Genomic DNA, 12876 nt, shown 5'->3' on the forward strand with positions numbered 1-12876 from the left:
TTATTTAAAAATAAAGGAAATTCTTACCTCCGAGGCTTTGAAAGTCTTTACTTGAACTGGTAGAGACTCGTGCTGATAACGTGTTGTAAAATCAAGATTATAAGAAGAAGACAAGAGAAATAGATGTAGGAGAAGACTTTCTTTTATTCAAGTATATATAAGTTTCATATGTATATATTACAATAGTGAATGAACAACCCTATTTATAGAGTGAGAAATCATTCCAAAGGTCACCATATTAAGTATCATAATAAATAGATACATACTTATCCAAAAAGGTTCATGTAACCTAGTGAATATGAATGGTTGTTCATGTACTAACTTTATGGACTATCCACTTATTTAATGGATTTATAACAAGAATGATATTTTTCAATGTTATTTTACCTTTTAAAATATTTTTATCTTTTAATTTTAACAATTTTTAACTAAAAAATAGAAAAAAAATCAATTTATTTTAAAATAAAAAAATCTTATAATTTTTTAAATTCTAACCAAATTTTCTGATCATATATCACTTCCGTAAATATACAAATCCACATCCACCTAAGCAGAATCACTTAAAATTCAATTATACACATAGTTAAAAGTTTTTTTTTTTTTTTATAGTTAAAAGTTGTACATATACTAATGAGCAAAAAATTCACCATCAAATTGTAAATGGAAATAAGTCTACAATAGTATCTTATGTAGTTATTATGTCTCTGCATATTAAGACTTTGTTCAATATTTTAAAAATAAAAAAATTCAATATTTTAAAAATAAGAAAAATAACTACTCCATTTTTTTCTTCTTATTTTGCTTTAATATATCCTCAAATTACGGGTGCCTAAAATCTTAAAAATGAATAATTAAATTAAATATCTATTATAGACACTAGAGAAAAACAAGCAACTTGTCAAATTGATCAAATTACACGGAAGTCTGTCAACAGTCAGAAATCAATCTTTACATTTTCTTTCCACAAAGCAGAATTTCCGGTTATCTGTGGTAATTTTCATAATCAACAATTGACTAAAAGTTTTTTTGCTTTTCAACTGCACTAGATGTGAACTGAACTATATAAAGTGTGTATACATTTATAATCGAACTCTCGTTAACGAGACGAAATTTAATAGCCTATAATCGTATAGTGTGTATACAGATCTAAATTGGAGTAGAATATTTGCATAGAGCATAAAGATCCGATCCAGTCCTTAAATTTAGGATATACTATTAATAAAAAGGATACTCACTGCTCCCCTCGTTCTCACAACTTTTTATATTACATAAAAAAAAATACTACCTTTATTCATCCTACAAGCATAGATTGGATCATATTCTCTCTTCTTTTCTTTGATTGAAACTTCAATTTTGTATTTGTCGGTGTAAGATTTCAGATCTTCTTCTTCTTCTCAACTTCTAGTTTTACTTGATTTTTCTGACGTCATTTTGGCAAAGGTTTAATCTTTTCTGGTTTTTGAGTTAAATCTAGACATAGTTGATTGTTTGTGTTTATAGTAGTTTGATGTTTTGCTGTTGATTATATGGCTGAGGGTGTAATGTGTTTTTTTTTTTAAAAAAAAAATCTTTGGATAAGCAGGTGAAAAATGGCTCAGATTCAGCTTCATGGAACTCTACATGTCACGATCTTTGAGGTTGATAATCTGCAGGGTGAGGAGGAGGGTGGGCATTTCTTTAGCAAGGTGGGTGAACTTATGATCTATGTTTTTGATTGACTTGGATCGCGAGGTTAATTGTGTTCAGTTTCAATTTTTGTTTTTTTCCGTTATGTTTTGCTTGAATTGAGTATGTTAGTGTGGAAGATTGGGTCAGTTGTTCCCAAATTAGTACTATTTGTTTGAAGGGCCAACACTCTTGTATCATGAAGCTTATGAAGAATGCTACTTTTGTTAGCTGCTAAGTAATAGTGAGATTTTTACACCAGTTCTGGAATTTAGTAGTTTCCTTGTGATTACAACAAAGCCTTCTCTCGGAACATCATAAAGCAGAGATGGACTATGGAACACTGTTAGTTGGATAATGTAAATGAATACATGATTATAAAAGTATGATTTGGTTAATTATTGGGTTTTGGGGATTTCTTGAGGCTAATTAGGCTCGGGGAAGGTAATTATTGGTTACATCCATTTTGTTGATTCTCAACTTATCTTTCAAGCATTTGTAATGATCTAATTCTTTCAATCCCTCATATTCAACAGCAGCACGCACATAGGTTGTGGCCTATGATCAAGCATAGCTCCATGATACAGAATCTTGTAGTCTGTCCATATGAAAAAACACAAGGTTAAATCTGATGGAGAAATTTAAGTATGCCCCATGTACATTAGATTTTTTTACCCAATAATACATGTAATCTCAATTATTCGCCTGTTAGACAAATGAATCTGTTGTACTAGGATCGACAGTGTTAATTAAGTGGAAGCAGAGTTGAGGTGCGTGCCCGTATACACCGAGTTCAATGTTGGGCTGTACGGTCCAGTATTTAGTGCACCTCATGTTTTCAGCTAGAACTATGGAGTTTTGAATCTTTTCTGGAAGTAACATTAAATGATCTTTTTCATTGATAAATCTCTGTAATTTGCTGATCTCTGTATATGATTTGTATACATTGCTAGTACATAGTCAACTTTCTGTTACATTAGTTAGATGTTTAATAACTTCTTTATCCTTTTTTCTTGATACAGCAATCTATTTGGAATTCTAATCATGATTTAACTAGAATAGGGTTCTTTGTGAGGAGGTGATTGCCCCTTAATGAAAATTTTGATTTTGAAATCTCATATTTCAGATAAAGCAACATTTTGAGGAGACAGTTGGTATTGGAAAAGGAACTCCAAAACTTTATGCTACAATTGATTTGGAGAAGGCTAGGGTTGGGAGAACAAGAATAATTGAAAATGAACCTAAAAATCCAAGGTGGTACGAGTCTTTTCACATTTACTGTGCGCATATGGCTTCAAATGTTATATTCACTGTCAAAGATGACAATCCCTTTGGTGCATCCTTAATTGGAAGAGCTTATGTTCCGGTTGAAGAACTTCTGGAAGGGGAGGAGATTGATAAATGGGTTGAGATACTGGATAAAGAAATGAATCCTATAGCAGAAGGTTCCAAAATCCACGTAAAGCTACAGTATTTTGACGTTAGTCAAGATCCAAACTGGGGACGTGGAATTAGAAGCTCTAGATATCCTGGTGTCCCTTACACTTTCTTTGCACAGAGACCGGGATCGCGGGTTTCATTGTATCAAGATGCTCATGTGCCAGACAATTTTATTCCTAAAATCCCTCTCTCTGGCGGAAAGTATTATGAGCCCCACAGATGTTGGGAAGATATCTTTGATGCTATTACTAATGCAAAGCACTTGATTTACATTACTGGCTGGTCAGTATATACTGAAATAGCCTTGGTGAGGGACTCGAGGAGGCAAAAACCTGGAGGAGACATCATGTTGGGGGAGCTGCTCAAGAAGAAGGCAAGTGAAGGTGTAAAAGTTCTTATGCTTGTTTGGGATGATAGGACGTCTGTCGGTTTGCTGAAGAAGGATGGTCTGATGGCCACTCATGACCAAGAAACTGAACAGTACTTTCAAGGTACTGATGTAAACTGTGTCCTTTGCCCTCGGAATCCTGATAATGGTGGAAGCTTTGTCCAAGATATACAAATATCTACCATGTTTACCCATCACCAGAAAATCATAGTAGTGGACAGTGCACTGCCCAGCGGAGAGTCGGAAAAGAGGAGAATTCTGAGTTTTGTGGGAGGTATTGATCTTTGCGATGGGAGATATGATACACCTTTCCATTCGCTTTTTAGGACATTGGACACTGCACATCATGATGATTTCCACCAACCTAATTTTGCTGATGGCTCAATTACCAAAGGTGGACCAAGGGAGCCCTGGCATGACATTCACTCTCGGCTTGAAGGCCCAATTGCTTGGGACGTTCTGTTTAATTTTGAACAGAGATGGAGAAAGCAGGGAGGGAAGGATATTCTTGTCAACTTTAGAGAGCTTGATGATGTTATAATTCCACCATCCCCGGTGATGTACCCTGATGATCATGAAACATGGAATGTTCAGTTATTCAGATCAATTGATGGAGGGGCTGCCTTTGGCTTTCCTGACACACCTGAAGATGCTGCAAAAGCTGGTCTTGTCAGTGGGAAGGATAACATAATTGATAGAAGCATCCAAGATGCTTATATTCATGCTATTCGTCGTGCAAAAAATTTTATTTACATTGAAAATCAGTATTTTCTTGGAAGCTGTGCCGACTGGCAGTGTGATGATATCAAGGTAGAGGACATAGGTGCTTTGCATGTCATTCCAAAGGAACTTGCTTTGAAGATTGTCAGTAAGATTGAAGCCGGGGAAAGGTTTACTGTTTATGTTGTAGTCCCAATGTGGCCAGAAGGAATCCCCGAAAGTGCATCAGTACAAGCAATATTAGACTGGCAGAGGAGGACAATGGAGATGATGTACAAGTGCATTGTTCAAGCAATGAATGCTAAAGGTATTGAGGAAGATCCAAGGAATTATTTGACATTTTTCTGCATTGGTAACCGAGAGGTGAAGAAGAGCGGAGAATATGAACCTTCTGAGAGCCCAGAGCCTGATTCTAATTACATGCGAGCCCAGGAGGCACGACGTTTCATGATATATGTCCACTCCAAGATGATGATTGGTAAGTACTGTTTACAATTGTAGTTGTATCATATTATTAGCTTTCTGATATTGAAATCTAGATGTCTAGAATAAGTCAGTAATTAAACAGTTTTTAAATGACTGATGAAATCGAAATTGGTCATTCTTCAAATTTTCTTGATTTGTTAATTTGATGAACTTTTGAGATTTCTGAATTGAATTAAAGGGAAGGACGGTTCTAAGTTTTGAAAATGTGTCGGTTTTCGTGTGAAGTACTGCATAAATGTTACACTAGCTCATAACTAACTTTACTTCTTAACAGTGGATGACGAGTACATCATAGTTGGATCGGCCAACATAAACCAGAGATCTATGGATGGTGCTAGAGATTCAGAAATAGCCATGGGAGCCTACCAGCCTTATCATTTGGTCACCAGTAAACCAGCTAGGGGTCAAGTTCATGGTTTCAGAATGGCATTGTGGTACGAGCACCTTGGTATGCTCGATGAGACCTTCCAACATCCAGAAAGTGAGGAATGTGTGAGAAAGGTGAATCAAATAGCTGATAAATACTGGGATCTGTATTCAAGTGAGAGTCTGGAAAGAGATCTGCCTGGTCACTTGCTCCGCTACCCTATTGGAGTGGCTAGCGAAGGGGATATCACAGAGCTACCAGGCCATGAATTTTTCCCCGACACCAAGGCCCGGGTTCTTGGTACTAAATCTGACTACCTTCCTCCCAACCTCACTACATAAGTGGATAATTCGCGTATTTACTTGTTATGCGAAGAGGTAACAAACTCGTGTGTTAGTTGAAGGGTGCAGTTTGTTGTGGAATAATAATACATGATAGTAGTTTTTTCAGATTTCTGTTTTTCTTTTTGTTTGGTTGGATAGTGCACTTGAGTTTGTATGAGATGCTTTATTGACTGTAAGTCTTTGTTGCATTTTGTTCTTTACATTTTACATGTGAGTTTTGCAAGTGTTGCAATCTCTCTGGAAAATTAGCCTTGTACGAATACTTCCCTTTTGAGTCTTTATATACCAACTTCATCTTTGTTATGCCATTTTAACCAAACATATCACTTTCCTCACACCAGTTATGTACAAGACGTGTGGCATGATCTAGATCTACCGTTTGTTCGATTTGATATTTAGAGTCGATTTGGATGAATATATAACTTATGACTTATAAGCAAAGCCTACATAAAAAAATGAGTTAGGATTTCTAAAAGTTCGTTTGGATTGATTTTTGAATTACGACTTACTCTTTTCGTCCACTTTTGCTAGTTACATTTGAACCTTGACACGCTCATTAAGAAATAATGATGGAAATTCTAGGGACATGTGAAATATGTAATTAATTCTTAATATAAATTAGAAATTTTAATTTATTTTCTCAACTTTGCTTAAAAATAAATGCTTATAAGTATTTCAATTTTAATTTTACCTGAACACTATAAAATTGCTTAAAAACCTATTTAACTTTAAAACAATACTTAAAAGTAAATTCTATTTTTTGACTTTGACTTAATAGTAAAAACTATCAAAATAAGAGGGTGTTTGGATTAACTTAAAAGTTGGTCAAATCTACTTTTAAATCAGTTTTTGATTTCTGATAGGTTTGACAAATATAAAAAAAAAAACTTAAGTTAAGTTCGAAAGTGTTTGACAAAGTCAAAAATAACTTAGCTCAAAAATCAAAAGTAAATTTTTTTCTACTTTTTATTTTTCACTTAAAAATTATTTTAATTTTACTTTTTATTTTTCACTTAAAAATTATATTTTTTAAAGGGGAATTTGGAATTGAGTTATTGGGATGTGAACAAATGGTGACCTTATTCTCATTGGATGTCACTACTATCATATTATTATTGCTACGAAACAATACTCACTTTGATTCCCTTCTAGATTGCTTAATGCAATCAATCATGACATCTCCACTTATCTATCGGGAGCGGCTTAAGCATATTAATGGTCTAAAATAAAGTTGAGGTTTTAGATTTAAATCGTTATAATTTTTATATAATTGATTTCTTCTACTTTTCAACTGATAAATAACTATTATTATTTAAATTATTTTTCATTAGATATAGTGCTCCAAATATATCAAAATTCTTCTAATAATTCCTTCACTTTTCATGAAATGTTTACTTTTTTTACAAATAGTATTCAATATTTGTTAAAAAACAATAAATAATAACACATTATTATTAAAAGTAAGGCCCTTTAAATTTAAGGGCGTTAGACACATGTCCTTTTTTTTAACACTATCGCTTATGTTACCTACTACTCCCTTCTAAATTGATCGATTGATACTATTTCACTACATTCAGAGTTTACAAAAGAATCCAAGATTCTATGCATGCTAAGTAACATAATTCGATTTCATTTTGCAATGAATCATGTCAAGGAGTCGGTTGATACTGATTTGGAGGTGAATTGTGTATTAATCAAATTCATACTGATTTGAAGGTGAGTTGTGCATTAATCAAATTCTACATGAATAGGAGTATTAGTTTGATAGTTGTTTCAGTAGGAAATATATGTATTACTTTATTTATATAATATAAAAGGTGAAATATTAACTAATATATAAATAATTAAATTTTACATAACTATTTTTTAATAAAATAATACATTAATTTTTATATTATTGACATTTACATAATTATAATCATCTATCAAATCATTCCACTTAGATATGGTCCACATGGATAGAGTTACTATGTGGATGTTAACATTATTTTCCCAGAGTTCGTTTGGTAGGCCGTATTAAAATATATAGTCTATGTATTATAAATAATATTATTTAGTACTAAATTTGATTGGAAATTGGGTTTATGTATAACTAATACGTGAATTAGTTATACCTCCTATATGGTATTATATGATGTATTACTAATACCTTCTATTTGGAGATATTAGCAATACATAGGATATAATATCATGGGATAAGTCTACTAAAGACAAAAATATCCCTCAAAACATTTTAATTACTTTATTTATTTTCTTGATTTTATGTTTTATGATTGTGCTAGTAAATTTATTTAAATGAATTAGCTTACAAATTATTTAGAGAGAATAATTTGTAACAAACAACTATCTCTAAATAATTTGTATGCTAATTTATTTAAATAAATTTACTAGCACAACCTAAATACATAAAATCAAGAAAATAAATAAAATAATTAAAATGTTTGTGCGGTTTTCTAATATTTTGTATTTTGAACAATTTATAAAATTGAATACATATTAAATTACCACTTGCAATTTTATGCGAAAATGTAGATGGTTTATTTAATTTTACTATTGTTTAACGTCTTTTCAATTTTAAAAGCTGGTAGTTTATCATTTTTTAAATTGAAAATTGATATTTGTAAGTGATCAATTTATTAAGATGACAATTATTTATCCTCAAATAATTTAAGTAAAAAAAGGCAAACGTGACGATAAAATTATTTTTTCATTGCTAGTTAGAAGGCCATAAAAGAAATATTCTTCGGTAATTATTTACCTTAACCCAATTGCATAATAATTCAAGGGTATAATTGGAAAGAAGTTTTTTTATAAAGTTTTAATCTTAACACAAGATGAAGTGGGAAACAATGAACTAAACACTTGGCAAAAATAATCCATGCATTACTAATTCCTATATTACTAATTCATATATTACTAATTTTAATATTATTAATCTCTACATTATTAATCTTTGTACCAAACGACCATGAGAATAAATAAAACCCTTTTCTATTTATAGTGTATGGTTCTCAGTATTTTGTTTTTTCAATTTTAATATATATTGCCTTTTTTTATTCCAGGTGGTAATTGATTCTTAAGGGCTTTCCAATCATGAATACAAGTTTTTATTAGCATCAACAAGAAGACCTAGCAAAAGAGTAAATTAAAAATCCCTTTCATTGTCCAATATCTATTTTGAAACAAAACGAGTAAATATTAAATTATTTTTGGGATAATTGTGTATAATAACAAACTAATAACTTAAAATAAATAGAGTAGCTACGGTTTGATTTAATTGTGCTATATAGCAAACGTTAGCCAAAGTTTGCCAGTCGCCTCTCTCCTAAAAATCTCGCTCGCCACTCTCCCTCTGCTCGCCTCTCTCGCTTTATACACAGAAGTGTATAAATTGTGTTTCTATTTTGTATAAAGCGAGAGAAAAACATATATCTTCTTCCTATACACTTATAATTATGCAATATACATACATTTTACTTCGATTCAATTGTATGCAAAGCAAATTTTATACAAATATTGTAGCGAAATAGACAGCGAATTATACGATTGTGCATTATACAATTGCAGTGAAATAGGATAGCGAATTATACAATTGTATATGTATAGCGAATTATACAGTTTTATGTTTGCTATGGAGCGCAATTATGCAAACTTTGCTATAGCATACAAATATGAATTTTTTGTTTAATATATGTGAAAGTTGCCCATTATTTTTAAATTTTTAGATTGAACAAATTAATATAAACATCATCTGTAATACAATGAATAAGTAAAAGGAATTATCAATTTATCACAATATTTATTTTTTTAAGAGTCAAATGAGTTCATTTAAGCACACTATTAGCAGTGCTCGAGTAGAGATTTTTAATATGGAGGTTTAAAATATGTAAAAGTTGACATATGAAGTAGCTGAATGAGGTTCGACATCTACGATGTATATCCTTAAAAATTATTTTAATCATATATAAATAATATAATTTTCCGTCCTAAGGGATTCGGACTAAACTAGCTCCGCGCCTGACTATTGGTCGTAGTTGTGGGAAGTGTGCAACTCGCTGCCCAAATTCAAACTTTGGCCATCCAACTATTTTAACTTACGCTATCATATGAAAAAGACCAACTTTTATTAAGAGATCTCAATATCGAGTAAATTAAAAATATAATAGATAATTAATGTGTATTAAGACTGATAATATACCTCCTAAAACTAGTTTGAATATAACTCAAAATTATATAATATGAAGTAGATTAAAAATTTAAATAATAAGTAAATAATGCATATTAAAACTAATTTAAATTTTAAAACCTAAAACTAGTTGGAATGTAACTCAAAGTTATACAATGACTAACGTAACAAAATTTTGACCGATTACGATGTGGATTTCAAAATCAATATTAATTAAAAAGATTTGATTTGACTGACTAAAAATACATACTAGGTATTTATTGTTGTGTCTCTATATATACATAAAAAAAAGAACTGCAACAAGAAATTGTGTCTTGCTATACAATTCTCTATCTTCTAATCAATTTTATACATTCAAATCTGTTATCAATTATTATGATGGGCTCACAAGTCGTTGTGTTGGCAATGGCAACAGCGGCGGTGGTTGTTTCTGGCGGCAGTATTCTTCTATTTGATCTTCTTCGCCAAAAATATTATTCAGTTGCAGAGGTTAAACTAACCAACAATAAATCACAAAAATCTCCACGCCAAAAGCCTATTCTCAAATCTTGCTTATATTCAGGTACTCGTTTAATATTGCAATCTTAAATATATCTGTAAAAAAAAATATCGTCATTATAAGATTCGAATAGACAATCAATTAAGCTAAGAAGACTCATATCCTCGTTCAGACTTATTAGGTGGATTGTAACTAAATTTTTTAAAGTTCGAAGAGAATTATTAGGGCTGTTTTTCATATTTAGCATTTTTTAATTACTTTATATTTTTTTTTTTGGGAAATAGTTTTAAAAGAGTAATAGTGAAAAATTTACTTTATATGTCCTTAAATAACAATTTACCAAGTATGGATTAAAGGAAGTATAAGTTTACAAAGTCTTGTCATGTCAATTGGTCAAGATTCACGTTGTTTAGATCTAAAGAAAAAGACAATAAAAAGTATCACATAAATTAAGAATATGATTATTAGCAATTTAGCGACCTTGTTCGCAGAATGGGACCACTTTGTAGTAAGGGTTCACCTCTTTGATCATTAAAATAATTTTTTATGTATATATGAAACATCGAACTTTATTCAACTATTTTGTATATCTATTTCATAAATTTTGAATCTTTTTAATGAAAATTTTGATTCTGTCATTGCCATTTTTCATGTTTATGTTACAGGTGAAAAGAAGATGAATTCTAAGAAGAAAAGGGTTCAATTTGCAGCAGATGTGAAAGATTCTAACAGTAATGGCGAGGAGTACAGAAGAGAATATAGAAATACAAGAAATTGTAGTATCCTCTCAATTTGGTTGTAAATCGTGATGTATGAAAAAGTACTTATAGAATATTTTGTATGTATACATTCAATTGTTTTTTAAGATTTAACTTCTTTTTTACGTAACTAAAAATAAAAATATTCTAGCAATTAGAAATTTTGCCTAACCAATTTTCATATTATTATTATTCTAACTCTAACCAACAATTAAATGGCAAACTTTTACTGTTTAGTTTATTTATCCTACTTTAACTTGTAATATATAATTTAAAATAGTAAAAAATAATAAAAAAATTTTTATGGTCTTAAATAAAGATATGTCAACCATATGATAATATATTTTAATATTGTGATCTTAAATATATCTATAAAAAAAATTAAAGCTTTTAAAACTAACAAAAAAAATATGAAAAACAAATTGAAACAAAAATTTTTAATGCATGTTTATATAGAAGCATGTTATTAGAAACAAATTGAGAATATAAAATAAAATTTTCTAAACAAAGAAAACTGTCCATGTGGATGTTCAACTTTTCAATTTTTATAGATGGGAATATAATCCTTTTCTACTTATATATATATTGCCTTTTATATTCCAAAACAAGGCAAAAATAGATGTAACTTCTATTTTAGCAATAAAAATCAATAAAAGACCTAAGACAACGAATAAATTTAGAAAACCTTTCATTAGATTTTTTGCTAAAGAAGCCATATTTATTTTTGAAACAAAAAGAGTAAATATGATAGAATTATTTCCAGATGAAATATTAACTTGTATAGTAACTAGCGAGAGCTTTCAGTCTCTTTAATATGAGTCCAGAATAAAATAATGATTGAAAAAAAAGTAAGTGATTGAAATGATATTTGGAAAAAAAAGTTTATAGAAATTAGGTATAATGTATCTTTTCGTGAGCAATATAAGTTTCATAAACGAATCAGGCTTAACAACAATTATAATCAGTAAACTTATACAACACAGTTATTTAGTTCATGCTAATTTTATTCAATATAGTCATATGTTAATTCATTCTGAATGTGATATATGATAAATGTGAAATTAGTCGAAAAATTTATTGATTTATTAACCGTTACTTAGTTTAGTTAAGATTGATGATTAACAAACAACAAACTTCAAACTTACTAAGAAAAAAGCTATGAATCATTTGAAAACCAATGTCAAACTTCCAACTTACCCAAAAAAGGTATGAATTAATCACATTAAAATTTAGGGCTTAAATCAATCTTCCAGACCTAAAATATTAGTATTAGAAAAATTCACGTATTAATAAACTTAAGGTTTAGATACTGGAAATATATGAATTAATAAAATTAGAGTTTAAGTCATAAAAAATATAAGTTCTACAAAATTAAGGTTTAGCTCTTGTAACTTTACAACATATATGATATAACACCAACGAATTGAACTTAAAATAATATACGTACCAATAGAATTATGAAAAAATGTAACTTCTGAAAAATTAGGATTTGTGCCTTATTTTCCATACCTAAAATTAACACCAACAAAATAAACTTGAAATATTCTATGTATTATAGAATCAAGATTTTAGATTTTCAAAAAGAAATGTAACTTTTTTAAAAAAAATAGAATTTAGGTATTGTAACTTTATTAACAATTCTCAAATTTGAGCTTTTTCGACGTAAATATAGATTTGATCACTTTTTCTTTTTCATCCATCATTTAGGATCTGGACTCCTCCAATTCTTCATCTTTTCAAGAGCCTATTTAACATTATTGCTAGAAATAACTAATTTTTAGAAACATATTTTTAAAATATTTTTTAAGAAAGTATTTTTATAAGCAAATTGTGTTTGACTGAACTTTTTTAAAAAGTGATTTTGAGAATCAAATTATATAAAATGATAATTATCAATATATTTTTAATATTAAAATTATTTTATATAAAAAAATTATTTTAAATATCTATGATGAAAAGTTAATTAAACTTTTATTTTTATTAAATTAAAATGTACATGTTAAAACTTTCAATTGATATTATA

At 29.7% G+C, this 12876-nt stretch overlaps 1 protein-coding gene across 3 annotated transcripts; it reads left to right on the plus strand.

Moving 5' to 3' along the window:
• The first annotated feature begins 888 nt into the window (after positions 1–888).
• On the plus strand, positions 889–5724 carry LOC107023178 (phospholipase D alpha 1). Of its 3 annotated transcripts, none has more exons than XM_015223779.2 (4): positions 889–990; positions 1583–1685; positions 2792–4691; positions 4974–5724. In XM_015223779.2, exons 2-4 carry the CDS (start codon positions 1590–1592, stop codon positions 5405–5407), a joined length of 2430 nt encoding a protein of 809 aa, XP_015079265.1. In that variant the 5' UTR covers positions 889–990; positions 1583–1589; the 3' UTR covers positions 5408–5724. The 3 variants fall into 3 exon arrangements, with proteins under 3 accessions (XP_015079265.1, XP_015079264.1, XP_015079263.1); XM_015223778.2 differs by lacking the exon at positions 889–990 and adding an exon at positions 1100–1440; XM_015223777.2 differs by lacking the exon at positions 889–990 and adding an exon at positions 1101–1367.
• The last annotated feature ends 7152 nt before the right edge of the window (positions 5725–12876 follow it).

This window comes from Solanum pennellii, chromosome 6, assembly GCF_001406875.1.
Source record: "Solanum pennellii chromosome 6, SPENNV200".
Lineage (NCBI taxonomy): Eukaryota > Viridiplantae > Streptophyta > Magnoliopsida > Solanales > Solanaceae > Solanum > Solanum pennellii.

What these genes read in the sequence shown, in the direction of transcription:
- LOC107023178 (XM_015223779.2), top strand. Translation starts at nt 1,590, where the DNA reads ATGGCTCAGATTCAGCTTCATGGAACTCTACATGTCACGATCTTTGAG. An exon ending in GTGGGCATTTCTTTAGCAAG is followed by an intron (nt 1,686 to 2,791) that starts GTGGGTGAACTT and finishes CTCATATTTCAG; the next exon opens with ATAAAGCAACATTTTGAGGA. An exon ending in CCACTCCAAGATGATGATTG is followed by an intron (nt 4,692 to 4,973) that starts GTAAGTACTGTT and finishes ACTTCTTAACAG; the next exon opens with TGGATGACGAGTACATCATA.